Source organism: Mauremys mutica, chromosome 14, assembly GCF_020497125.1.
Source record: "Mauremys mutica isolate MM-2020 ecotype Southern chromosome 14, ASM2049712v1, whole genome shotgun sequence".
In the NCBI taxonomy this organism is placed as follows: Eukaryota; Metazoa; Chordata; order Testudines; family Geoemydidae; genus Mauremys; species Mauremys mutica.
This window is the reverse complement of record NC_059085.1, coordinates 6,494,932-6,519,589: the sequence shown is the minus strand read 5'-3', so window position 1 is coordinate 6,519,589 and position 24,658 is coordinate 6,494,932. Positions and strand designations below refer to the sequence as shown.

At 48.6% G+C, this 24,658-nt stretch overlaps 1 protein-coding gene across 3 annotated transcripts in view; it reads left to right on the top strand.

The window, feature by feature from the left end:
* Positions 1-24,658, top strand: part of RANBP10 (RAN binding protein 10) — a 158,649-nt gene that overhangs the window by 103,175 nt on the left and 30,816 nt on the right. For all 3 annotated transcript variants that reach the window (XM_044987379.1, XM_044987380.1, XM_044987381.1), the window contains 3 exons: positions 928-1,095; positions 17,720-17,742; positions 23,108-23,292. In XM_044987379.1, the coding sequence (XP_044843314.1) occupies positions 928-1,095; positions 17,720-17,742; positions 23,108-23,292 (376 nt within the window). The remainder of the gene's footprint in view (positions 1-927; positions 1,096-17,719; positions 17,743-23,107; positions 23,293-24,658) is intronic.

Below are 24,658 nucleotides of genomic sequence, written 5' to 3'. Positions count from 1 at the left end.
ATAAGAACATAACATAAGAACCTGAGGAAGGAAGGATGGAATCATGTAGGAGGTGCAGGATTCGCACGAGCCTGGACACAGCTCTCCCCACAGAGATGCTCTGTTAGTGTCAGGCCTGGGGTCAGACAGTGGGGAAGGAAACAGGGCAGCAAAGCTAACCCCCGGTCCCAGAGTTCCTGGCTATTTCTGCTTCAGTGATCAGCAGCAAAATTCACCTAAATTAATCATCAATAGGTTTCTGAATCAACATCCATTGAGATGGAGTCCGTTTCCACCCATTGGAGCTACTGTTTCCTGCTCTCTTATGGTCTAGAAGCGTTGTTGCCTCAGGAGTGCAAGGTTTGCTTTGCAACCACAAGGGCTAGAAGCTTAAATGTGAAAGTCTAGCAATGCCTGTAGCTGCTCTGGTCCCCCCCCAGCCCCCCCCCCCCCCCCCCCACGTACAGTACCGTGTGGTAGATTCTTGACCAGCACTAGTATTTTCTAGGAATGTTAGTTGGAAAACGCTGATTCGTCAAAACTGAAACTGTTTGCGGGAGCCTTTTATTTTTAAGAAAACACCAATCTTTCCACAGAAATTGTCAAAATTGTCAAAATTGCCCATTTCAGCACTTTTGAGACAAAAAAATCAATTTGTTTGATTCAAAATTACTTTGTTTAAGCTAATGATAGTTTAAAAAAAATAACTGAAAGGTTGAGATCAGAATCAGCTGTTTGGATTGACCCTAGCTGAAATGGTTTTTGGATTGTTGATTTGTGAAAATTTTAGAGATTTAAAGTTTTCATCCCTCCTTGGGACAGGAAAAATATTCAGAATCTTGAAAATTTTCCGGGGACGGGAAAACTATTTCCCACTCCGCTCCAATAATGGCATACAGCTCCTTGGAAACCTGCCTCATTATTGATCTGTTCTTTTTCCTTCTACAGGTTGGGATAAACATTCGTACGGTTACCACGGTGACGATGGGCATTCCTTCTGTTCTTCCGGGACAGGGCAGCCCTATGGCCCCACCTTCACTACTGGAGACGTGATTGGCTGCTGCGTCAACCTCATCAACAATACCTGCTTCTACACAAAGAATGGCCACAGCTTAGGTAGGTAAAGGAGGGTATCCTGAGGATGGGCCACCCCAGCTTAGGACTCTCAGACTCTGTCACGTATGACATAACTCAGTTCTGCGATTGAGAGCAAGGCTTTAGAGAGAAATCAGAACACAGTGACCAGCAGGACCTGTGAGATTCCCCAAAGCCATAAACGTTTCCAGTGCGAGTAACTGTTTCTGTGACTGCAGCTGCCACATCTGCTTAACTAAATTACAGACCTGTCCCCAGGCCCTTCAGCTGCTGTCCCGCCCTGTGCCCCTGCACAGCCATAGGCGAGATAGGTCGGGCATTTAGAGTTTGGGCAGCAGGGAAATGTAATCACAGAAAGTTTGGTTTGTATATTACCCAACAAACCACAAAACCATCACCAGTGAGTCACAAAGCCCTTCGTTTTTAAAGGGACTTCTGTTTTGGTGAGTCTCACTCCATGGACTAAAACTCCTAGAGTTCTATGCATTTGCAAAACATTACAAATTCTGCTTTAACATTGTCTTGGTTGTGGAATGACCCAAAATGCCCTTTTAGTTGACTCCTTACATTTCCGCTAAGACGTTCAGGTTTTGCCCCACTGAATGTCATGTTGGCAGCTTCCAGGAGTTCAGAATTGCACCCAATTTGTATAAGATGGCACAGGTTACTGCCATCTTCATCTTGAATATGCTGCCCATAGAGACAACAGGCCCATCATGCAATCCTCCAGCTTGATCAGATGAGCTCCCCCTTGTACAGTAAGTGTGATTCCCTGTCATTTGATTTGTCAGAGGAAAATGTTTAGCTTACTTTAGTGAATTCCTCTAACCTTCTGAACTGTAACACATTTGATTTAGCTGGGGACAAATGCTCCCTGTTTCCTTTGCTTCTCTCATAGCTGTGTTGATCCTAGTTTCCTTCAAGCTGAAGAGGCTGGTGCAAAAAACCCCAAATAAAACCCCTGCCAGGAAAAAAGTTGTACAGAGTGAGCAATTGGGTAAAAGGAGGGGGAAGATGGTAACGGGGGAGTGCAGGACCAGTGTGGTGGTCAGGCAAGCATGATGGCCGCTGCAGTTGCTGAGACGGATGTGGGGAGGAAGGAGCTGCATTGCGGGTACATCTGAGTCATGATCCTGCATGTGGATTTTGTGTCACAGCCCTGAGGCTGTTACGCAGCAAAGCCTGAGGGATGTTGAACTCATGGGAACGGGATTTTTATTGGAAAACAGCAAGCATTCAGGACAGGCACAGAGCCCCAGTTGGGCTAGAATTTGTAGTCAGTATTTCTGATTGGGGTTGAGGGAGGGTTTCAAGGCTGATTCCCCACTCTGGCACTTCGAGTGCAGAAGGTGGGGGCCCGCAAGGATTCAAAAAATTAATACTGGCCACTCCAGGCTTGTATTAAACTCCCAAGGTTACAGCTTTTCTCTGACCTTGGATGGATAGATGCTGCCACCACCCAAGTGCACCCCCCCTCCCCGGGAGAACCCAGGAAGGAGCACTTGGGAATTCCTTCCTGTGGGGTACCCTCAAGCCCTTTCACCCCCACCACCGGAGAAGAACTGAGAAAGAAAATAAAGGAAATCAGCTGTTGCCACCAGCTAATTATACATGTGCACAAACCTCTTAGGACAGAAAAACCCAATCCTGTTCTTAAAAATGGTAAGTTTTATTAAAGAACAAAAAGAAAGAAAGTACATCTGGAATGTAGGCTATTGCTAGTTTTTGAAAAGAGCAAATATAATAATTAAGCATCAAGAATGGTTTTCTTGAGGTCCAGTTAAAAATTGTAAGCAAAACACAAGCACCTGGGATTAGCACAGAGGAGTCCACAAGCCATAAAGAGATAAACCTAATCGCATCTTCCTAGGCATTCCCTGATCTACTTACATATCTGAGGTTTCAGGTAAGTACTTTCAAGGTATGACTTCATGATTTTTCATACCTGGTTTAAAGCTTCTTACAGCATTGTCTGTCTGTCTGTTCTCGGGAGAGAGGAGACACAGAGCAGCAAAGGGAAAGTTTTCCATCCCATTTAAGTTCTAGCCTTCCCATTGGCTCTTTTGGTCAGGTACCCACTCCCTTCCTTTTACCTATGGGCTTTTTTAACCCTTTACAGGTAAAGCAAGTAGAGAACAGCTACTAACAGGGATTTTGTAGCTAACTGGTTGGCTGGGTGTCCATAAAAGGGAGCCCCCTTCCCCCCCTTCATTTATCATAGAGGGTTTGATGGGAAATGTGGCCCAGTCACAGTCTTTCACTGTCCACTCAGTTTCTAGTCCGGTCACTTTGCCACTTCTCTGTGGGGCAGCAATCCAGAGCCATTTCCCTCGGGCCAAGTGGAAGAATCGGTTTAAAACTTGCCCTGTGGCATTCGGTGGCAGTTGGCGCCATTGCGTTCAGGCCACTGCAGCCCTGGCCACGGTGGAGATGGTGCGTTTGAGTGGCTCTCTGGGGATTTTGCTCTGGTTTGTTTTTGCCTTGAAGCGCTTTGCCAACCTGGCCAGCTGTGATGCCACACAAATGATGCTTTATAATTAAAAACGATGTGGGCCCTAAGCAGGGCTTCTGGCGTGGGACATTAACAAACCACTCAAAGGTGGGGAGGGGAGCGTTCCTTGGCGAATAAATATTAGGGAAAAGCCCAGTTTTCTGACTGCACTCAGGCCTTTTCTCATCTGGTCTCTCATCAGCTCTGTGCTGTGGAGACGGCTCAAAGGTGTATGAAGCTGACAGCTGACAGTGTAGTCTAGGAGCACCACAAGCCATCGCTGGGGAGGAGGCAGGTTGAGTAAAAGCAATAAATATCGCAACACTTGCCTTTTTGCCAGGATTTTAGATTAATTTAACCATCAACCTAGAGACCACCTGGGAAGCGAAACCCGTGACACCCCCAGCTTGGGAGAAGTGAATTGTTGAGCCCGTCACTTCAGCTAGAGAGTCCCAGTTACGAAAGTAATTTAGGAGATTTCACTTGGGTTAGTTTTGTTCGTGTGCTGGAGTAACATCATGAGGTGGCTAACCTGGCCCCCGGGGATTCAGGTAGCCTCTCTACCTTGTGGCTGCCTATGGGAGAACGACTCCAGCTTCTCCTGCACTCCCTATCCAGAGTTGTGACACTCACTTCCTCTTGATCGCTTCTCCCGCCGTCCTTGCCTGCTTCAGGCTTATTTGCTCCCAGTTTCTCCTTTGTTCAAATGGCTGAGTTCCCACTTCTGTATTTTTCCAGCCCAGCATCGTTAGTTCCCCCTCCAGCAAATCACTGGTGGTGGTTACAAAACCCAAATGTGGAGCTGGATTATAGTGTGAGTTTCAATGAGTTTCAGAGCACTGATGATCGAGGGCTTATCACGGAAAGTGAGGAGGATGCGGAAGCCCTTGTGGCCGAGAGGCGCCTGTGGAAGTTTCAGGTAGTGCACTGCAGCTGGGGGAAGGTATTTTCCTTCGCTTGACACAGCTGCATCTGTGCCCACTGCGTTCTTCCATAATGAAAAAGTAATGGCTGGAAAGGGACTGAGTCTACAGTTTTATTAGCACCGGATCGAAAGGGGATCTGCAGAGCAGAGAGGATGTGGGCTAAACCTTTCAGTTGTTCCTGTCATCATTTCACTCATGTCCGTACTGTGATACGGCAATGTCACATTTCACTGGCCGAGTGGATGTGACGAAACAAAGGGAAGCAGGTTATCAGTGACTTTCACATCAGACTCAGTTATTAAAATCCCCTGGTTCTGTGCCTCGTATTCCACCAGGAGTTCTGTTCTGCTCAGGATGCATGTAGAGATGGTTACAGGGGAGATGCGCTTCCCTTCCCCACCCTTTGTTTCCATTGCTAGTTTCTTTCGAGAATACTTTTCTCCCATGGACATTTGGTGGTTGCTGATTCAAAATGATCCCAGCTTGAGCCGCCCGATTCTTTTGTTGTGGATTCCTGTCAGGCAAGAGTTCTTCTCTCAGCAGCCTAGAGAGTTCTGTGGTCTGGGTCATCAGCATCACTGCCTGCCGTTTTAAGAGACGGGGTCAGGCTGATCTGGGGCGTCCTACTGCTGAGCCAGTGCATATCAGTGGCATCGTGAATGTGACTTGAGTGCAGGAGTGAGCAGTGTGTGGGAAAGGCTGCAGCTGTGACTACTGACTGTCAGTTCATGTCCCAACACTTCTCTGGGCTCACACAGAGAGAGAATATGGGGTGTATAGAGGAGGCAAGCAAAGGGATGCTTGGCGCAGCGGTGGATTTGCAGAAACCCTGGCTAAAGGCAGAAGAGAACAGTAGCAGATGCTACGTCTCCCCTCACGAAGGCTGGCAGACCATGTAACGTTTCTCTGGGAAAATGGAACAGAAGTCTCACCCAGAAAGGCTAATGGTGACGGGTGTCTACCTGTTCTGTTTGAGAAGGAAGCACAAGGTCAAGAGGAGAAGCATCCATTAGTCAGTGCTTTGAGCTGGGGAAAACACATTTCTCAGCACCAAGTGATCACAAGCACAAGCAGCCTATCAACCGTGGCAAAGCTCTTCACTGGAGATGGGCAGAGTGATTGTGACAGGAAGGTGTGGAACATGCATTTCTGCGCGGAGCGGATGCCAGAGGAAAACAAGAGCACCTTCAGCAGGCCAGGGACTGCTAAGCCCCTGGGGAAGCATCCTAATGAAGTCTAAACATTGCTTGTCTCTTATCTTCATGACAGACTGAGAATCCAGGATCTGTTATGTAAGCTGGAGACTGACCCAGAAAGGGAGTAGTGCGCTGTTTCTTGGCACACACGGAAGCTGTGGGTCCCTTCTCTAGTGAACAGGAATATCGCAGCTCTCCCAGATGGGCTCACAAATGTTCCAGGGAATAGCCAGCTACTATTCTGCTCCCACCCAGGAGTGTCTTGGTACCTGTTTATGCTGAGAATATAGTCTGAAGGCCCCTGACACTCAGCCTGTTTTGGATGCTGCTTGTATTTAACTGCAATATTGTAATTTCACTCTATACCCAGAAGGCAGGATCTTCCTTTATGCTGGTACACCTCTACCCCGATATAATGCTGTCCTCAGGAGCCAAAAAACCTTACCGCATTATAGGTTTGATCCGCCGGAGTGCGCAGCCTCGCCCCCCGGAGCGCTGCTTCACCGCGTTATGTCCGAATTCGTGTTATATCGGGGTAGAGGTGTAGTTATATAGTACTGCTGTAAGAAAGGAGGCAGGTACCTGTGATGAAGGTATAGGACTGGAACTCAAAAGCCCTAGGTTCTGTTCTCAGCCCTGCGTTGCTCTGTGACTTTAGGCAAGTCACTGAGGTAACCTCTTTGAGCGTTGGTTTCCCCATCAGAAAAATAAGGCTATTATAGCACTTGCCCAGTGTAAGACAAGACACAAAAGATGGATGAGCCAGGCAGGCGGAGACGGGGTAACGATACGATTAGTGCAATTTTTAGCTGATCAGGAGCAGTAATCGCAGCTTGCTGCCTGTTTGGCAGTTACCAGAGTGCAGTTTTTGGTCTGCACTGCAGAAGGGGAGAGTTACAAGGAGGGATTTGAAGGCGGATTAGGGAGATGGCTTCCTAGATTGGCCAGCAGCTTTTCTCACTGATACGGGGTGGTTTGGGGAAATGAGTCGATTGAGGACAGCATCGTTGGCAGAGCAAAGGCAGGAGTCAGCGTTGTGATAAAGGAGAAGGTTGGATAGGTAGAGAGGAGCCAAAACATGAAGGGTAAAAGCAAGCAGGAGAAGTGTATGTTTGGGGTGGAGGGACTTGGAGAAGGGTGACAGAGCCACAAGCTGGGAGGAAAACAATTGATTGTCACAGATGGATTGAGATCTTCTGGGAAGGCCCTAGCAAAGGGATAATATTCCTGCCAGACATGTGGGCCTGGCAGGCCAGCGCTCTGCCTCCGTCTTCCCCTTTGCACCTTCCTGTAAGTTTAAACTCCTTCTTTCCTTTTCGTTGAAGCTCTCTCTCTTGGCACCCTTCCTTGGTCTTCCGTGCTTTCTGTAACTGTTCATTGTGCCCCCTCTGTCAGAAATGACTTGGGAGCTAAAGTCTCAGCACCATCTTAGGGGAAGAGATGCATGTCACTAATTGTGGACATTCCGGTTGGTACTGGAAAACGTACATTTGGGGACCTCAAGTGGGAACTGTTTTGTATTGTCATATCAAGGCCTGGGCGAAACAGTTTTTATATCTCAACAGTGACTCCTTCCAGCTGCTGAAGGAGCAGCACTGACCCTTTGCAAAAGGAGTGTCAACCAAAAGGAAGATGCCAGCTACACGTGGCCCCGAGCTGGCAGGTGTAAATCGGGGAGGTGGGGATATGAGGGGAATGAACGAACATCAGGGCTTCAGCCAGGAGGCAGAGTGTATTTTCTGCGGAGGTGGCAAGAGGATATGGCTAAGTTATAAACCTTCGTATGTAATAGAAGTGGCCAAATGGAACAGTACACTCAAGGTGTCTGGAGGAGTGTTTCAGTTCTTTGACTCTGCAGTGGGATGCTCGGGTCCCAGCTGAACAGGTCACTGGGGTTATGAAAACAGCACGTCCTCCTCCTCGAGAGTTCTAGCCGAAGACGCTTCCTCCAGTCGGTCTGATTTACAGTGCCGATACTCGGGAAAGCACACGTTCTCGGGTGGAGAAATGTCATCAATGCCCAGCCCCTGGAATGGCTAACGAGGTCAAGGCATGGAGAGGAGCTCAGCAGCAAATGGAACTGGACAGGATGCAAACACGCTGCTTGTTTTCCCAGTTAGCAGCAAAAGCTGTTTCACTGGCTTGATGCTGTTTGCCAGATGCAGTGTGACAGGCAGACAGGAGGGATTGTACTCTCAGCATGTTATGCAGATGAGGCATAGAACTAATAAGCATTAATATTAATGGACCTTAATCCCAGGCCTTCCCTGTGAATGCTCCAACCTGAAGACATTGGCTGTGAGAGACCTTCCCCTACCCCCCAGTAAGAAACTGAAATTGCCATGGACCAGATCATCCTCCCACCCTCTGGCTTCACTCCGGTTTGGCAGGTTAGCGAACATGCTTCACAGGCCACTTCTGGAGAACTGTGGCAATAGAGTGAAAAGAGCCCACTCTTCAAACCAAGTCTTGGCAATTGGACTGCATCAGATTGGTGGAGACACATCAAACCTGGCTGAGTTTTGTTCCTGCCCAGTGGCTTTGTCCAAGTAGTCTGATAGAATGGCTGGCAGCTGTTTGGCTCAGCCCAGCGACGGCTCACAGGTAAGTCTTTAGTTACAATTAGCATTCGGAGCCTGCTCTCTGAAGGGTCCCTCTTGGCAGAATGCGGTGTGTCCTGTGCTGCTTCCACTGGCACTCCCTCCAGGGCGTCACTGGCAGTGAGATTGCCACCTGCCTGGCAGCCAAAGGAATTTGCTAACACCTTTCCCAAGCAGAAAGCTAGCACTGTGTCATGGGAGCAGTTTTGGGGTGTCCTGTGGGAATTGAGGAGGGACCCCCGGGATGGAGGAGAGCAGGCTTACATAGATTTGAAGGCCCTTGGGTAGGGAGCATTTTTTTTGTTCTGTCTGCACAGCACCTAGGGTTCTGATCCGGGACTGGGGCTCTTAGACACTACGGTAATACAGATCATGATTACTATGCAGACATGAGCAGAAAGGCAGGAGGTAGCTAGTGAGGGGCGAAGGCAGCTCTCTGAGGTCCATGTCACTTGAACCCTTCTCTCTGTGTACGTGAATTTGTGGATTAGTCTCTGCAACAACTGAGGAGAAGGCTCCTGCCTCAGAGTTAGAGGCTATGGTCACTTTTGGCTGAAGGGGAGGGGAGGACTTGGCTTGGAGAGCTCCTGGTTACTGTGTGCTTGGCTTCGATGGAGCTGTGGAAAGGAGAAGGGTCTTGGAGTAAAATTATGGATGAAATCTCTGTTTACACTGGTACGAGGGGGTTAGTTGGAAGTGTGCTCATCTTGATTTCCTTCCCACAGAAGTAGCTATTTCTCATGGACAACGTCACTGTCAGATTGCCATGTGCTTTCCCATTTCAACTAACCGTGCATTGTCCAGAAGACCAGACCAGCTCCCAAAAGGGCTTATCGGGGCAGGAATAGGCAAATGCAGTTTGACATTTTAATGAAAGGGTTAATTTTTATTTTTAACAAACTTTAATACAAAAATGTCATGTTGTAATAACATTGAGGCTCAGGCCCAAGTAACTGTGACCAGCTTGAGCAGCCAGGCTGCTTTCTGGAGCAGTGGGGGAAGATAAGGACAATGCATCAGCCTTCACTTGCCTTTGCTGGCTTTTTCAGTTTGCTTCACTGCTGCCTGTACACGTGGCAGCTGCTGTTCTTGTGGGTACAGTTGGAACCCTTCTGTCCTGAGATGCACCTTGCAGTGACACAGTTTTTCAGATGCCTGAAGGAGCAGCTGTACCACAAGGGAGTAGCATCCTCATGCGCTAACCACTTCCCATGTGGCTAGGTGGACAGAAGGATGTTCCAGGGCTGTTAGCAACGAACAATTTTGTCATATCCCTTAATTGTTTTCCTGAATAGTTTTTGCTGCTCTTTCAAAGTGTCAAAGTTAGACTCAGGACTCAGTTTGTCAGACCACTCTGTTTCTGTTTTATTAGCACAGCGCTCTGCTAATAACACCCAGATAATGTGAGCACCATGCAAGAGCCACACTACCTCAATTTATACAGTTAAAAAGGGAGCAAACTTGAAAAGATAACAAAGGGAGCAGAACGGACAAGTTCACGGGGGGGGGGGGGCAGGGCTAGACGTACATAGTTAATTTCCTTGCTAACTTTTACCAATCTTCCGCTAATGTTTCACCATTAGCTTAAGTGAATTCATTATTTGTCTTAATGTTTCTTTTCCTGACACCTGTATTTCAACATTTATTTTTGCTTAAAGATACATATAGCATTTCTTTAACCCATTCTTATTTTTACAATATAATTCATTTTCCTTTCACAAAAGGCTCCTGGAGAAGGCATCCATTCCAGCCCAGGCTGCTTTCTGAGCTTGCAGGGCAATCTGTCTGTTATCTTCTAGGAAAGCATTCTTAAGGAATTTGCTTGATCTCACATGGATCCAGGAGTGGCCTCTGAGCCTTAGCCCTGCAGTTTTTTGACATGTTTCACTTAATGTTCTCCTCAGGGTATTGCTACACTTGCAGCTGTACAGCGCTGGGAGTTAAACCTGTCTTCGTACAGCTGAGTAGGGAAAGCGCTGCAGTCTGTCCACACTGACAGCTGCCAGCGCACTGTCATGGCCACATTTGCAGCATCTGCAGCGGCATTGGGAGCAGTGCATTATGGGCAGCTATCCCAGCGTTCAAGTGACTGCAACGTGCTTTTCAAAAGAGGTGGTGGGGTGGAGTGTGACAGGGAGCGTGGGGGAGAGAGAGAGTGGATTTTTGGAGCTGACACTCTGTCAGCAGCTGCCTTGCAAGTTCCGACCCCCTCCCCCACCCCCCTCACTCACTGAAAGCAAACAGCAGCTGATAAGCAGACTCCCTGAAACGGACCCCCGCTCCCTCCCTCCCTCCCACGCGCCGTGCTGCTTCTCTCCTCAAGCAAACACTAGCTGTGGGCCTTCCAAAGGGAGCCCCCTGCCTGCCTCTGCTCAGTCACAGCAAACGCTAGCTGTGTTTGTTTTTTTGATAAGCAGCTTTGGGAGCCCGGAGTTCACAACAAAATAAAGAGAGGCATCACAACGAGAGTAATCTTTACTTAAAAGCATTATGGGAAGCTTCCGGAGGTCAGTTACAGCGTACTAAGATTATTCCCTGTTTACACTGGACCCCAGCGCTGCAGCAGCAGCGCTATTCTCTTCATCCTCTCGTGGAGGTGGAGTACAAGCAGCGCTGTAGCCAGGGAGATACAGCGCTGTATGTGCCTTGCCAGTGTGGACGGGGAGTGAGTTACAGCGCTACAAAGCCACCACCAGCGCTGCAACTCTCAAGTGTAGCCAAGGCCTCAGTGTGACATGTATAGAAATGTGTGGCAGAGTGCTTTCACTAGCTTTCCTTCCTGCATCCCTGCTGGATGTTTCCTAGCTAGCCAATGCTCCTTCTTGAATGTGGACAGGTGTTTCTACATTGTATAGCTAACTAGCATCTCTGATGCTTGGAAGCTCATTAGTGTTTTGGGTTTTTTTTCCACATTTTGGAGCACTTCAGAGATTAATGATGATTGTGATAGTGGTAAGAAAAGACCAGTTTGATCATACAGTCCATCCTCCACCAGGACAGGATCTAGTTCCCACAGAGAGGCTATCCTGTGTTGAGCTGGTCTGCTCTGCATTTTAGCCAGAAAGCTGAGAGGCACAGCTTCTGGGTAAGTGAAGGAGCACTGTGTGAGGCCATCACCCTCTAAAGTGCATTGAAGCAAAGAGGCTGTTTCACTCAGTGACAGAGCAAGCATAGCATGAAGGGGTTCATACTGGGTCGCACAGCTTGGTTGAAAATCTACTCTAGGAATTGTGATTGCAATGGAGTTACAATGGAGAAGTCAATACCACTGCTGTCACTTGCTCAGACTGGCATTTGGAGGGTTGAGGTGAATTTCACAGCAGTTCTGCCTTGTGCTCTGGAATTCATGTACCTCATTACTTCATTAAGTTGTGCCCCAAATTGCCTGGCATCCAGGTTAGAGAGTGGTGATGCTCCATTTTTTCTGCATTCCAGAAGGAATCTGCAGAAATCATAAGCTTTTGTGCAGTGAAGAATATCAACAGAACACCTTTCTGATGGCAGAAATCCTGGCATTTACATTTTGTTAAAAATGACTATTAAAAAGTTCCTAATATTTAGACATTAGGGAAGACGGTAACACTTTGGCCATAAACATCTCTAAATTATATCCTGTTGCACTTTTCTTCAGTCTAAATGGACAGGGAAAGAAATCAGTACATTCTTTTCAGCATCTGATAAAATAAACCACGAAGCAGTGACAAAGCAGCAGCGTTTAAATAACTCCTTCAAAATTATTTGTCAAAGGAAGAGTTCTGTTCATTGAACATTCATTGTCTGAAGTCCTGTGGATGGACTCAGATAGCAGATGTCAACTGATTTGAATCTTCAGTGCCCTTTCCTGTGTTGTACATATGTGTTCCCAGATTTATCTTTAGAAGAACAATTGTCTCTGATCTCACGCTCACCAAGAGAGAAAGGAATTAGTTCGTTTATTCCTGTCGGGTGGTGGTTGAGAGACTGGGGTGTGACATAGATCATTAATCTACTGCATGTCTTTACACAGAACATGCTTCCATAGGTTTTTAATGGATACATGAGAAATGTTGAATCTAGCTAAAATAGTCCACTGCAAAAAAGTACAACACAGTTTTTAACTGTATATTTGTCAATTCATATTCTCAGGCTGCAGTAGGTTCCAGAATCCATGTGTTCCCTGCTGATTGCAACCCCTCTGGAATCCACCAGAAGAGCTCTGTGTAAGCTTCAAAGCTGGTGTCTCTCACCCACAAAAGTTGGTCCAATATAGAGATTACCGCCCCTACCTTGTTTGTAGGATTCTTTCGTGGCATGCAAAAATGGAAGCTAGTTCTTCATCTGAGAGAGGTTTCCTCCTGTTGAAGTTTAATGAAATTCTGCTCTCTCATAGCCACCATTTTATTTGATCATTGGCGAAGTGGTTCTGTCCCCTAATGTAATGACAGCTTGACTTTCCATTAGGCCCTGCAGCAAGCCACACCATAGCTAAATGTTTTATTAGCCTGTGTTGGAAGTGCTGGCTTTGTCGTGGGAGGGCAGCATCCCTCAAAGAGAAACGACTGGGTCAGTGCTGGTGAAAGGTGGTGTTATGCAGAGGCAGTGTGCTTTGTGCCTACCTGCCAGTGAACATCCCTTCTGACCAGAAGAGAGACTCTCTGCAAGCAAGGGGGATAGCTCAGTCTCTGCCCAGTTCAGTCCTCGGGATCTCTGCTGAGATTGTCACAGTGGCATTTGTGATATCAGAACTGTTCACTTGGAGCTGCGCTGACACATGCACATATTGTATCCAGACCACTGAATAGTTATCAGATGTTAATGACTTGGCCAGTACTGCCCTGGCTTGGATGTGAACCACTGACTTACAGGAGAGACACTTTCCATTCTCTTCCTAAGCTGTCCAGTCTCGAGTCACCACCACCTTCCTAAAACTGGCTTTGCCGCTATCTCCAGGCGCTTGAATTGCTGCAGGGAGGCGGAGTAGAGTTGCTTTTTATCCAGCTGAAGAGTTAAGGAGCTGTTATCTCTTTTTAATTTCTGCTAATGACCTTGTGGTGTCTGGACTCCGGCTGGGCTCTGTTTAAGCAGTTTGCTGGCTGTTTGAAGCAATAAAACTGGTTCCCACCGCCTCCCACACATGTGCACTAGTCAGTACTGCAGCGTGGTCCGGAGAGTTTTACTGAGATTCTAAAATGGAATGCTGCTGAAGTAGCATCTTCCATAGTTACACTGGGGTTAGTGTTTCCTTGTTCGGGACATGGAGCATACCACCATTTTCTGTTGGCAAACCTGAGCTGTGGCCTGTGTTGGAGCAGAATCTGAGCAGAGATCTGGCTACCTCTAGAGAAGAGTGGCTGGGATGCAACCTGTTTCAAAGAGGAGAAGGTTCTCGGTTTAAGTGCAGTGACTGTAAATAGTCGGTCTCTCTTGTTGGAGCCGGGAAGTACTGTATATATTCGTTCATAAACTGAATTTTGTAGTAAAAAAGGGAAGCACCAGAGAAGGAGGTCAGCTTATGAACGGGTATAGAGAGGGAGAGGTGGGACACAGCCCCTCCTCCCAACAGAGGGAGCAAGGAGAGACAGCACAGCCAGCAGAGCCAGAAGGGAAGGGGCAGGGCCAGAGTGTGTCTGCTTCTGGCCACGCTGCTCTCCAGCAGCCTCCAAAGCAGCTGCAGCTCCAGGGCTGACAAACTGCAGCTGTGCCGCTCAGCCCTGCCCCCCAGAGCATGCTGCGGCCACGCCGCACCGCCCGGAGCATGCTGCGGCCATGCCGCCCGGCTCAGCCCGCTGGAACATTCTGTGGCTGCGCCGCCCGGTCTGGCACACCGGAGCAGGCTGCAGCCGCGCTGCCCAGCCTGCCGGAGCAGCTCCAGCCAGGTCAGAGACATCCTCCCCTGGCCCTCCCCAGATAAGATGGGAAGGGATGGGATGGGGAGAGTGTGGGGGTCCTGGGCTAGTGGTGGGGTCATGTGGGGGTGATCACAGGGGTTACTTCCCTGACTCCCAGCTTCTCCCCCCAAAAAAATTTCCCCACCAGTTGTTGTCGTGGCCCGTCAGGGTAAGCAGCTGGCACGCTGGGACACTTTGTTTACTTAGATTTACCTCCGTGCCTGCCCACCAGCGGCTTATCCTGATGGTCTGGAAGCCAAAGTTTGCTGACCCCTGAATTATAGGGTCAGCTTATGAACGGGTCATAAATTTTCCATTTTTGCTTATCCATCTTGAGGGGGTCGGCTTATAAACGAACTGGCTTATGATCGAGTATATACAGTAGTTCATATGTCTCATGATTCAGGAACATATAATGCAGATGCTCTCTGCTCTGGGAGTAGTGGTTACCCTGTCAGCCCTCCTGCCTTTTACATGTTCCGCTCCCCAGATAGCTTGACTTGGTGACTTGGAGCTTTTGGTGCTGTTGAGAACCTGTGGCTGAATAATCTTCTCATCCCTGCCTTAGTAAATATAAGAAACCTTTGTTTATACGTAATTCATGTCTCCTTTCTGACTTGTCAGATTGAAATAGAGAGAGAACCTATCAACCTTTTCACTTCTGTTATATTTGCAAATATCAAATTTGAAGTAGAGAGGTTATGTTACCTCTGTATTTGACACTGGTGCGACCACTGCTGAAATCCCGTGTCCAGTTCTGGTGTCCGCAATTCAAGAAGGATGGTGATACATTGGAGGGGGTTCAGAGAAGAGCCACGAGAACGATTAAGGATTAGCCAAACCTGCCTTATAGTGACAGACGTAAGCAGCTCAATCTATTTAGTTTAACAAAGAGAAGGTTAAGGGGTGACTTGATCACACTCTGTAGGTACCTACATGGGGAACAGTGATGGGCTCTTCAGTCTAGCAGAGAAAAGTCTAACGCTGTTCAGTGGCTAGAAGTTGAAGCTAGATAAATTCAGACTGGAAATAAGATGTACATTTTTAACGGAGAGTGATTAACCATTTCAGTCCCTGGAAAAATCATGGAGCAGGTCCCCAAGGAATCGATTCTGAAGCACTTAGAGGAGAGGAAAGTGATCAGGAACAGTCAGCATGGATTCACCAAGGGCAAGTCATGCCTGACTAGGGTGACCAGATGTCCCGATTTTATAGGGACAGTCCTGATTTTGGGGGCTTTTTCTTATATAGGCACCTATTACCCCCCACCCTCGTCCCAATTTTTTATTCTTGCTATCTGGTCACCCTATGCCTGACTAACCTAATTGCCTTCTATGAGGAGATAACTGGGTCTGTGGATGAGGGGAAAGCAGTGGACGTGTTATTCCTTGACTTTAGCAAAGCTTTTGATACGGTCTCCCACAGTATTCTTCCCACAAGCTAAACTATGGACTGGATGAATGGACTATAAGGTGGATAGAAAGCTGGCTAGATCGTCGGGCTCAACAGGTAGTGGTCAGTGGCTCCATGTCTAGTTGGCAGCCAGTATCAAGCGGAGTTCCCCAAGGGTCGGTCCTGAGGCCGGTTTTGTTCAATATCTTCATTAATGATCTGGAGGATGGCATGGACAAACCCTCAGCAAGTTTGCAGATGACACTAAACTGGGAGGAGTGGTAGATACGCTGGAGGGTAGGGCTAGGATACAGAGGAACCTAGACAAATTAGAGGATTGGGCCAAAATAAATCTGATGAGATTCAACAAGGACAAGTGCAGAGTCCTGCACTTAGGACGGAAGAATCCCATACACTGCTACAGACTAGGGACCGAATGGCTGGGCAGCAGTTCTGCAGAAAAGGACCTAGGGGTTACAGTGAATGAGAAGCTGGATATGAGTCAACAGTGTGCCCTTGTTGCAAAGAAGGTTAACGGCATTTTGGGCTGTATAAGTAGGGGCATTGCCAGCAGATCGAGGGACATGATCATTCCCCTCTATTCGACATTGGTGAGGCCTCATCTGGAGTAGTGTGTCCAGTTTTGGTCCCTCCACTACAAGAAGGATGTGGGAAAATTGGAAAGAGTCCAGCAGAGGGCAACAAAAATGATTAGGGGTCTGGAGCACATGACTTATGAGGAGAGGCTGAGGGAACTGGGATTGTTTAGTCTGCAGAAGAGAAGAATGAGGGGGGATTTGATAGCTGCTTTCAACTACCTGAAAGGGGGTTCCGAAGAGGATGGATCTAGACTGTTCTCAGTGGTAGCAGATGACAGAACAAGGAGTAATGGTCGCAAGTTGCAGTGGGGGAGGTTTAGGTTGAATATTAGGAAAAACTTTTTCACTAGGAGGGTGGTGAAGCACTGGAATGGGTTACCTAGGGAGGTGGTGGAATCTCCTTCCTTCGAGGTTTTTAAGGCCCAGCTTGACAAAGCCCTGGCTGGGATGATTTAGTTGGGGATTGGTCCTGCTTTGAGCAGGGGGTTGAACTAGATGACTTCCTGAGGTCCTTTCCAACCCTGATATTCTATGATTGGAACAACTTACTAAGGGTCGTGATGGAGTCTCCATCAGTGAATTTTTAAATCAGGATGGATGTTTTTCTAAAAGATCTGCTCTGGGAATTATGTTGGGGAAGGTCTCTGGCCTGTGTTATATAGGAGGTCAGACTAGATCAGGCGTAGGCAACCTATGGCACAGGTGCCGAAGGCGGCACACAAGCTGATTTTCAGTGGCACTCACACTGCCAGGGTCCTGGCCACTGGTCCTGGGAGCTCTGCATTTTAATTTAATTTTAAATGAAACTTCGTAAACATTTTAAAAACCTTATTTGCTTTACATACAACAATAGTTTAGTTATATATTATAGACTTATAGAAAGAGACCCTCTAAAAACATTAAAATGTATGACTGGCACGCGAAACCTTAAATTAGAGTGAATAAATGAAGAGTCGGCACACGGCTTCTGAAAGGTTGCTGACCCCTGGACTAGATAATCATGGTCCCTTCTGACCTTGGAATCTACGAATGTGGAGGAGGAAGCTGAGCACTACCATTCTCTCCATTGCTGCATATCTGAGAAACTGCTTCTGACTCCAGCCCTGCCTTAGTGCAAGGCCCAGTCCCTGGGAATTGTACAGGGAGTTTAACGCTAAACTCCACAGCTCTGGCTGGAAAGGAGAGGTAGCCCCAGGCCAGACCACAGCAATATTAAAGCACCACAGCTTCCAAATCAAAAATTTGTCTTGGACTGAAGCTAAGTGGCTTCTTAGTGGAGTCCTGCAGTGACGTGAGGGAGAAGCAAAGGAAAAAGGGGCTGCTTTTGTGAAGCTTATTGCACTAAAACTGATGGGAAAGAGTGTCTGAGAACACCCGGACTCCAACCTGAATCTTGGCCAAACCGCAGGGTCCAGGGAGAGGGGGAGACGCTGTTAAATAACAGGTCACTAAGTCCAGGGCCAGAGCTGAGATTTACTGAAATGTTGTAACGTTTCGTAGCATGTTAAGTCTGTAGGCGCACGTGGGGAAAAATCCTTTGTCTTTTTAATTCTAATATTTTTTTTCCCCCACAGGTATAGCCTTTACAGACCTCCCTGTAAGTACAACGATTTTCAGTATTTTAACTAGGGATGCAAATGAAAGGGAGGGGGACAGTAACTGGGATGTGGGATGTCTTCTGTTTAATGCCATGTTAGAGGTAGCACATGTTCCTAAATGATATGTTTCCCATCTGCCTCTGTTGCATTGGGGTGAGAGAGCTCCGTTTTATGAGACTGTACAGTCTTATCCCCAGATGTGTGGTCGCTCACAGGATCCCCATTAAGAATAGTTACCTCTCCTGGAATTGCCGCATGAATTCCTGCTTTATTACACCTTAAATGGCTGTCTCCTAAGAGCAGCTTTGTCTGCAGGGAGCACTGTGTGGTGGTCACTTGAGGCTCAGCGTGTGACAATGCACGTTAGCATCTCAAGCCTTGTTAACAGAAAACACACTTGCTTGTTTGGTGTTACTGCTTCTAAACTCCCCTTGCTCCCATCTGAACACTGCAGCCAGCAAAGGGTCTTTCCCTTTCCAAGGTTGCGATTAGGCATTGAGTGTCCGTGTCAGGAATGCTCAATTGTTCCTTCATTTGTAGGTCCCCTTACTCTGCCATCAGCTCTGCTAGCTGTTGGCAAGCCCTGCACACACCCTCTGTAACCAGCCATAGGCAATGCTGCTGTGAAGCTGTGCTGAGCTTTGCTCTCTACGGTTTGATAGTCTCTTCTTGTCTCTGCCAGCCTGCAATGTGTCAAGCTGCTCTCGGATCAGGAGCTTCCACATGGCGTTGCACTTAGCTGCGCCAGAGACAGTGAAAAGTAGTTGGAGGATTATAAGAACACAGCTGTCTCAACGATTGTAAAGGAGTCAAAACTTGGTGGGCATCCTGCATGAGTCAAAATTTTCTGCTTGCTCCTTGAATATGCTGTTCATCTATAATGCTACAGACACGCAGGTCAGGAAGGAATTTTCCTTCGTGCATATGGGCAGGGCCAGTGGGTTGTATTCCACTCTATACTGAGATTGCAGGGAGTGTGGTTGGACATTCTCCATGTGCAGCAACAATATGGTTAAATACTCCCCCTGCAGTCCTCAGTGGTGTTCAGCAGGGTGCAGCCTCGGTTCTGAATGTTGCTTTTCAGTTAAAGGCTCACAGCTCATAGGGTGTCAGCCGAACAAGTCCTGCGGTGACGCTCCAGAGTATTCAGTACATATGTATGCAATAATGGCTGACAGTGAGGGTATTTCCTGGCCATTATTGCTCTTGTAGGTCTAACAGAACATTTCCCTCTAGTCTTTTTGCCCTGGCACCCAGACCTCTGTGGTGCTGCTCAGGTGATGTTTTGTGGACAGCATCGGTCTCTTCCAGGAAGCTAGTGCCCAGGGCAGGACGCAGTGGGAAAGCAGGATTTTGTTGTGTTTGGACTTGTGGATCTCACACCGTGGAGTACAAATGCGACTGGATATGCTGCAGACAGCCAGTGTCACGTTCGTCAATGTGCTGGCTCTTCCCAAAGCCTCATACCACCAGTGCACCCGGCATGTTGGCCCCAGCGTGCCACGCTGTGTACTAGTGACTTCTCTGCCTGAGCCTGTCCTCGCTCTTCAACAGAGCGCTGAATGAAGGAATGGAGCGTCCATGCTCCCACGCCATAGGGGTGCTGACCCCGGTTACTGCCTGGTAACAAGAGCAGAAGTGACTCACGCCCCCTCGAAAGCCCATTTGGCAAGGTGGTGTTTACGTCCAGTTGTGGAGGTGGTAAGGGGCAGGGAAATGCTGCAGAGCCCGAGACTTGGTATCAGCACTTCCTCCGGAGAAGCAAAGGAAAAATGGGTTTCTCTCAGCGGGCACTGACAGCAGGCAGGGTCCTACGCATCCCGGCCCTTCCTGCCTCCTTCACAGCCCCAGACACCAGTGATGGCAGCAGGCTGCTGCTTGCAGTTTGCTGTCTGGGTGTTGTTTTTATATCTGCTGACTGGTCGCTTGCCTGGACCCGCCTCCTGACCTCTACCTCACAGTCCCTGTGCTGCCAGCCTCATCCCCGTCCTCCCTTTCCCATCCCAATTCCTGCCCCTCAGAGTCTCTTCTTCCTTCCCTCCCTCCCCCCCCCCTCCTGTTTACTCACCACCTCCTGTGGTCCCCTCCCCAGAGTCAAACAAACAAAGGGAGATAACAGGCTGTCTGACCTCTGCTGCTGCTTGATCCCTTTCCCCACCTCTTGGGTCTCTTTTTAGACTCTTTAGGGGCATAGACCACATCTTCCTCCGTTTCTTAAAACGGTGTCCCACAGGTTTGGTCTCTGATCCTGACTGCGGCCCTTGGGTTGCACCGCAGCTTTAGGACTGATCAAGGTGCTCTTTATGAACGGTAGCAGATCTCAGATATCGTCGTGCTTAGCATCAGTACAGCTTCCGAGTGCTTTAGATCATAGGGAATGTTTATGCATTAATATAGCAAGGGAGATGTGTCCAGATTAGTTGAAACACAATGTGCATTCGTTGTAAGGTACAGCAGAGAGAACATAGAGTATAAAAGATGTTAAACATTAACTGCGTCTTCACATCCTTTGCCAGGGCTGTGAAAACTGTGTTCTAGAAGCTCTGCTGCAAAAAGGAATGGAAATATGAAGATCTTCAGAAATCTTAACTGAGTGAGCCTTGTAGGATCCAAGGGTCTCGGACCCTAATAGGGCTTATCCTGTTCCCTTGAAATGGGATTTCTCTTTCGACCACACACGATGGTCTGATGGTCCTCGTGGGCACCGGGTGTAAAGGCTTCCCCCTCCATTGGTGGCCTGTTCTGCTTGAAGCAAACTTTCTAGAGAACACCAACGAGACAGGCAATAAGCAGCATTTCCTTGACCAGTTGTAGGGAAGTTGTGGGGGTGAATTAACTTGTGGGGTGACTCTGACTTCAGTGAGCTTACACCAGGAATTTAAATTGGTCCTTCAGCCCCTTACCTGTCAGGGAACAGTTTCCTTGCAGAGAGTTCAAAGCCAATTTGTTTTCCTTTACTCGGGCGGGGGGGAACCTTTTGGCTTTGGGAGGCCGTGGGCTGGCGATACTGAAACAGGTTGGAGGCCCAATGCATAGACTGACAAGATGATAGTCTGTTGGAGGCTTTTCCTTATTGCCAGTTCTGTTTGAAGGGGAGGAGGATCTCTAGCTCCACTCCGAAAATACCACAATTCTCCCGTGTGCTGCCATCTCGCTGTGCCGCGGTGCACAGGCATAGCAGCCCCTAGTGATAAGGCACTGAGTGGCGTGAGCTGCATCTGAATTAGCCCACCTACGTAACTCACCAGTTCTTGCTCAGGGATGTGATACAAAGGAGATGCTGAGTCAGTGATGCAGCCAGCTTCGTTTCCTCCTTTCCTTTCCCAGCCCGGGGGCGGGGGGATGAGTGTTGTATGGAGCAGCTTCCACTCCCTGGTTTGGCATTTCAGACACCAGAAACGTGCAGTGCCAGCCGTTCATGTCTCAATCGGCTGAACAGCAGCTAAATGCAGATCTTTTTGGAGGAGAAAAGCATGCTCCAGTTCACTGGACTCGAAATGCCAGCTTTGCTGGGAGGTTCTTTGGGGAAGGGAGAAGTCACACTGTCTCATCTGTCCAGCATACCTATTGCTTTTAAACCTTAGAGCAGAAGGAAAGGGTTCAAAGGAGTTCTTCAGTTACTTGTTTCCTCAGAATCCAGTGAGGTAGCTTAGCTGTGGAGTGTGAAGCCTGGACCATCAGACTGCTCTCAGGCACTGACGTTACCTTGGGAGAGATCCCTGGCCTTGTCCTGAGAAGTGTCGCACCAGCATCTTCTGCTGTTCTGTTTTGGTGCATCTCACATGGCAGCTGGAATGTGAGGCCCAACGTTTACCACTCACTAGCAAGTGCACAAAACTAAACAAGCCAGAGTTCTGGCTCTTCCTCTCTCTGTGACCTGGAGATTTCAGGAGCCTCAAAGTGGCAAGTCTCTGGAGTAAAGTTCTCACCTCTCCTCGAACTTCTCCGACTGTCCCTAGTTACTGAGCTGTTTCTCTCCGTGAGATAGCGCTCGGGCAGGAAGTTCAGTCCTTCCCTGTGGAACTTGGGCCATTTTACTCCTTGTTTTACCATGATGGGGCCCTAATGTGAAGAGTTAGCGACAGAGAAACAGAATAAAGCAGGGAGATATTTACTGTCAGTGGTTCCCAAACTGCGCTCCTCAGATCACCCCTGGTTCCTGGCACACTTGCTGCTGGCCCACGGAGTGAGCTGGTCACACGGTGCCACCTCTGCCCCTTGTTTCCAGTGAGTGTATCACACTGACTCCTAGCTGCCTGACTAAGCGATTGCTCTAACTGCCCCAGGGATGTGATCGTGAACAGGAGAAGTGGCCAGGAGACTCTCTAAGGTGTGGTCCACACAATGAAATATTTGGTGAGCCCATGCTCTGCGTGTTGTCTCCCCTCATTCTTCCACATGCCATGGAGATTGGATACCTTCCTGCACTGTTTAGAGACTCTCCGAAGGTTTTGATTGGGGCAGGATTGGTACAGGGCTAACTTAAATGGCATCCATTTGCTTGTACTGGGTTCAGTGACTGTCTCCCCAAACTTGAATCACATCATCTCAACCCTCCAGGAGCTGAATGACGTGTTGGTTGATGTTTGGAGAGACTGTCGCATTGGCACAGCCACTGGGAAATGAAATTGAAGCCTGGGTAGTGAACGTGCTGGTTTGGTTGGCATCATTGGCGAGCTGAGTTACCTACAGGACCCTCTTACTACCCCACCTGCTGTGTTGGACAGTCCTTGTAGCGGGACTGATTGTGCCCTTGAAGGGGGTCCTGAATCCTTCCCCTTTTGCCCAGAGGTGCAAGATGTTTGGATAGCTGCTGTCTGTCAGGGTGTGGGGAAAGGCAGGTGAAAGTGTTCCCTAGAATAGAGCCTGTCTGGACCAGCTGTCTAGTTGGGTTAGTTGTGGTAAGGGGGAGACCTCCCCCAAGATGCTGGCATGGGAGCTCTCCCATCTGTGGGGTAACTTGTCGTCACCTTACTAATACAAACACTTGTCTTTCAATCTTTGGAAGTGTCCCGGCTCCTGCACTGTGGTAGAAATCTCACAACCTTCTGGAAACAGATTGACAGGTCACCCACGCTAGTTGTGCCGTAGATCTCAGTCCTTCGGGGAGGCAGCCCAGTGCGCCGGTTTCATGCCACGCCTTTTCGAGCAGCAGGAACTGGGCTCTTGAGCCTGGGGCTGTCACCAACCTAGAGAAGCCACTGTTGCCTCTTGCTCCTTTTATTACAAGTTGTGGTTTTAAAAACTAGCTTCCTCTAACCTTGCAGCCCATTCCTGGGGGCCAGAGACCAACCCATGAGCTCCTCGCGGAGCCCATGGGAAAGGGTTGGGAAGCATTAATGTGGCTTTCTTTCTTTTTTGCAGTCAAATCTCTATCCCACTGTGGGGCTGCAGACGCCAGGAGAGATCGTAGACGCCAACTTCGGGCAGCAGCCGTTCGTGTTTGACATTGAGGACTACATGAGGGAGTGGCGAGCAAAGATTCAGGGCACCATTAAGCGGTTTCCCATAGGAGACAGACTAGGCGAGTGGCAAGCAATGCTGCAGAAGTGAGTCTCTGCAGTCTTCCTTTCTTCTACTTTTCTAGGCTTAGACGTAGCACCTGTCTGACAGATGCTGCAGAATGAGCAACAGTAACGCGAATTCTGTCCTGCTCCCTTACGCTGTGTGACGGTCCAGGGAGGCCTGCTTAGTATTTAGAGACAGGCTCTTGAAAGCATCACTAAGCGTTCTCCTAGTGATGATCCAAAACCTGGTCTGCCATTCCTGCCCTGCTCAGGATGAAACCCTTTTCCACGCCGATCAGATACGGCAGAGTGAGGTGATTAAGGGATTGGTGTAAGCGGAGTTAAAACTTAAGTCAACATGACTCTGGTGCTCAAGGGTGGGGAAAAGCCACACCCCTGAATGCCGGAGCAATGCTGATCAATCCCCCAGTGTAGGCACAGGCTAGGTCGATGGCAGCATGCTTCGGTGTGTCAAGTGCAGACAAGTTACCATCAGGTAGGTAGGCGATGTTCCTACAGTGATGGAAAACCCCTTCCGTCGTCATAGGCTGCGTCTACACTTGAGGGTTATGCCAGCTTAGCTACAGTGCCAGAGCTGCTACGCCCCTCTAGCCGCTGTCGGGTAGACATGGCTTAATTCAGCCCTCTGGAGACCCAATTCTTTAGAGAACTCATGGAGTCCACGTCAGCTAGGCACTCGGGAATGTTTCTTTGGTGCTTTTCCTCAAGGCCTCTACAAGCCTCACTTTTAGTCTCATGTCCCGGAACAGGACAAAACTCGGCTCCTCTTGAGGCAGCCAGCTCTCCCTCTCGTCCCCTCCCCCGCAGTTGGTTGCAGGGTCATTAGCGAGTGCATAATGCAAGTTTGCCCTCATTTGCTGTGTAATTGGGCTCCAAAGACTAAGCTACTATTTTCTTAAAGTGTCTGGGCCTTCTGGCTCTGAAATGAGCCTTCCAACGGTGGCCAGTGTCTGCCTGAGTCTGCAGACAGCCTGAAATGACAGCCCTGAGGGGTGTGAACTATCTCGATGGGCAGCTGCTTGAAACTTAATGAGCATTTACACGCCAATATTTGCTTCACTGCTGATCGTTTTGGTAAAACATCAGGCTGATGTGCTTATCCAGTTGTGTGGCTCTGAGCGGCAAGTTACGGACATGGCATGTTGTGAAGAGCTGTTGATAGAGAGTGGAAAATGAATTCCATTCCCTTTCCCCCTCTGAGTGCATGCAGGGGAGGGAGGGCAGGAGGAGATGCTTTCGATATGGGGGAGATGATGTCTTTACTGCTTCCTGGGGGCCAGGAGCCCAAACAGCCTCCCACCTTTTCTCAGTGCCACAGGCCCCAATTTGCCTCTCACCTAGGAGTCCACACTTCCTTTTTTCCCCAGGGCAGTACAGTTATGTGTTG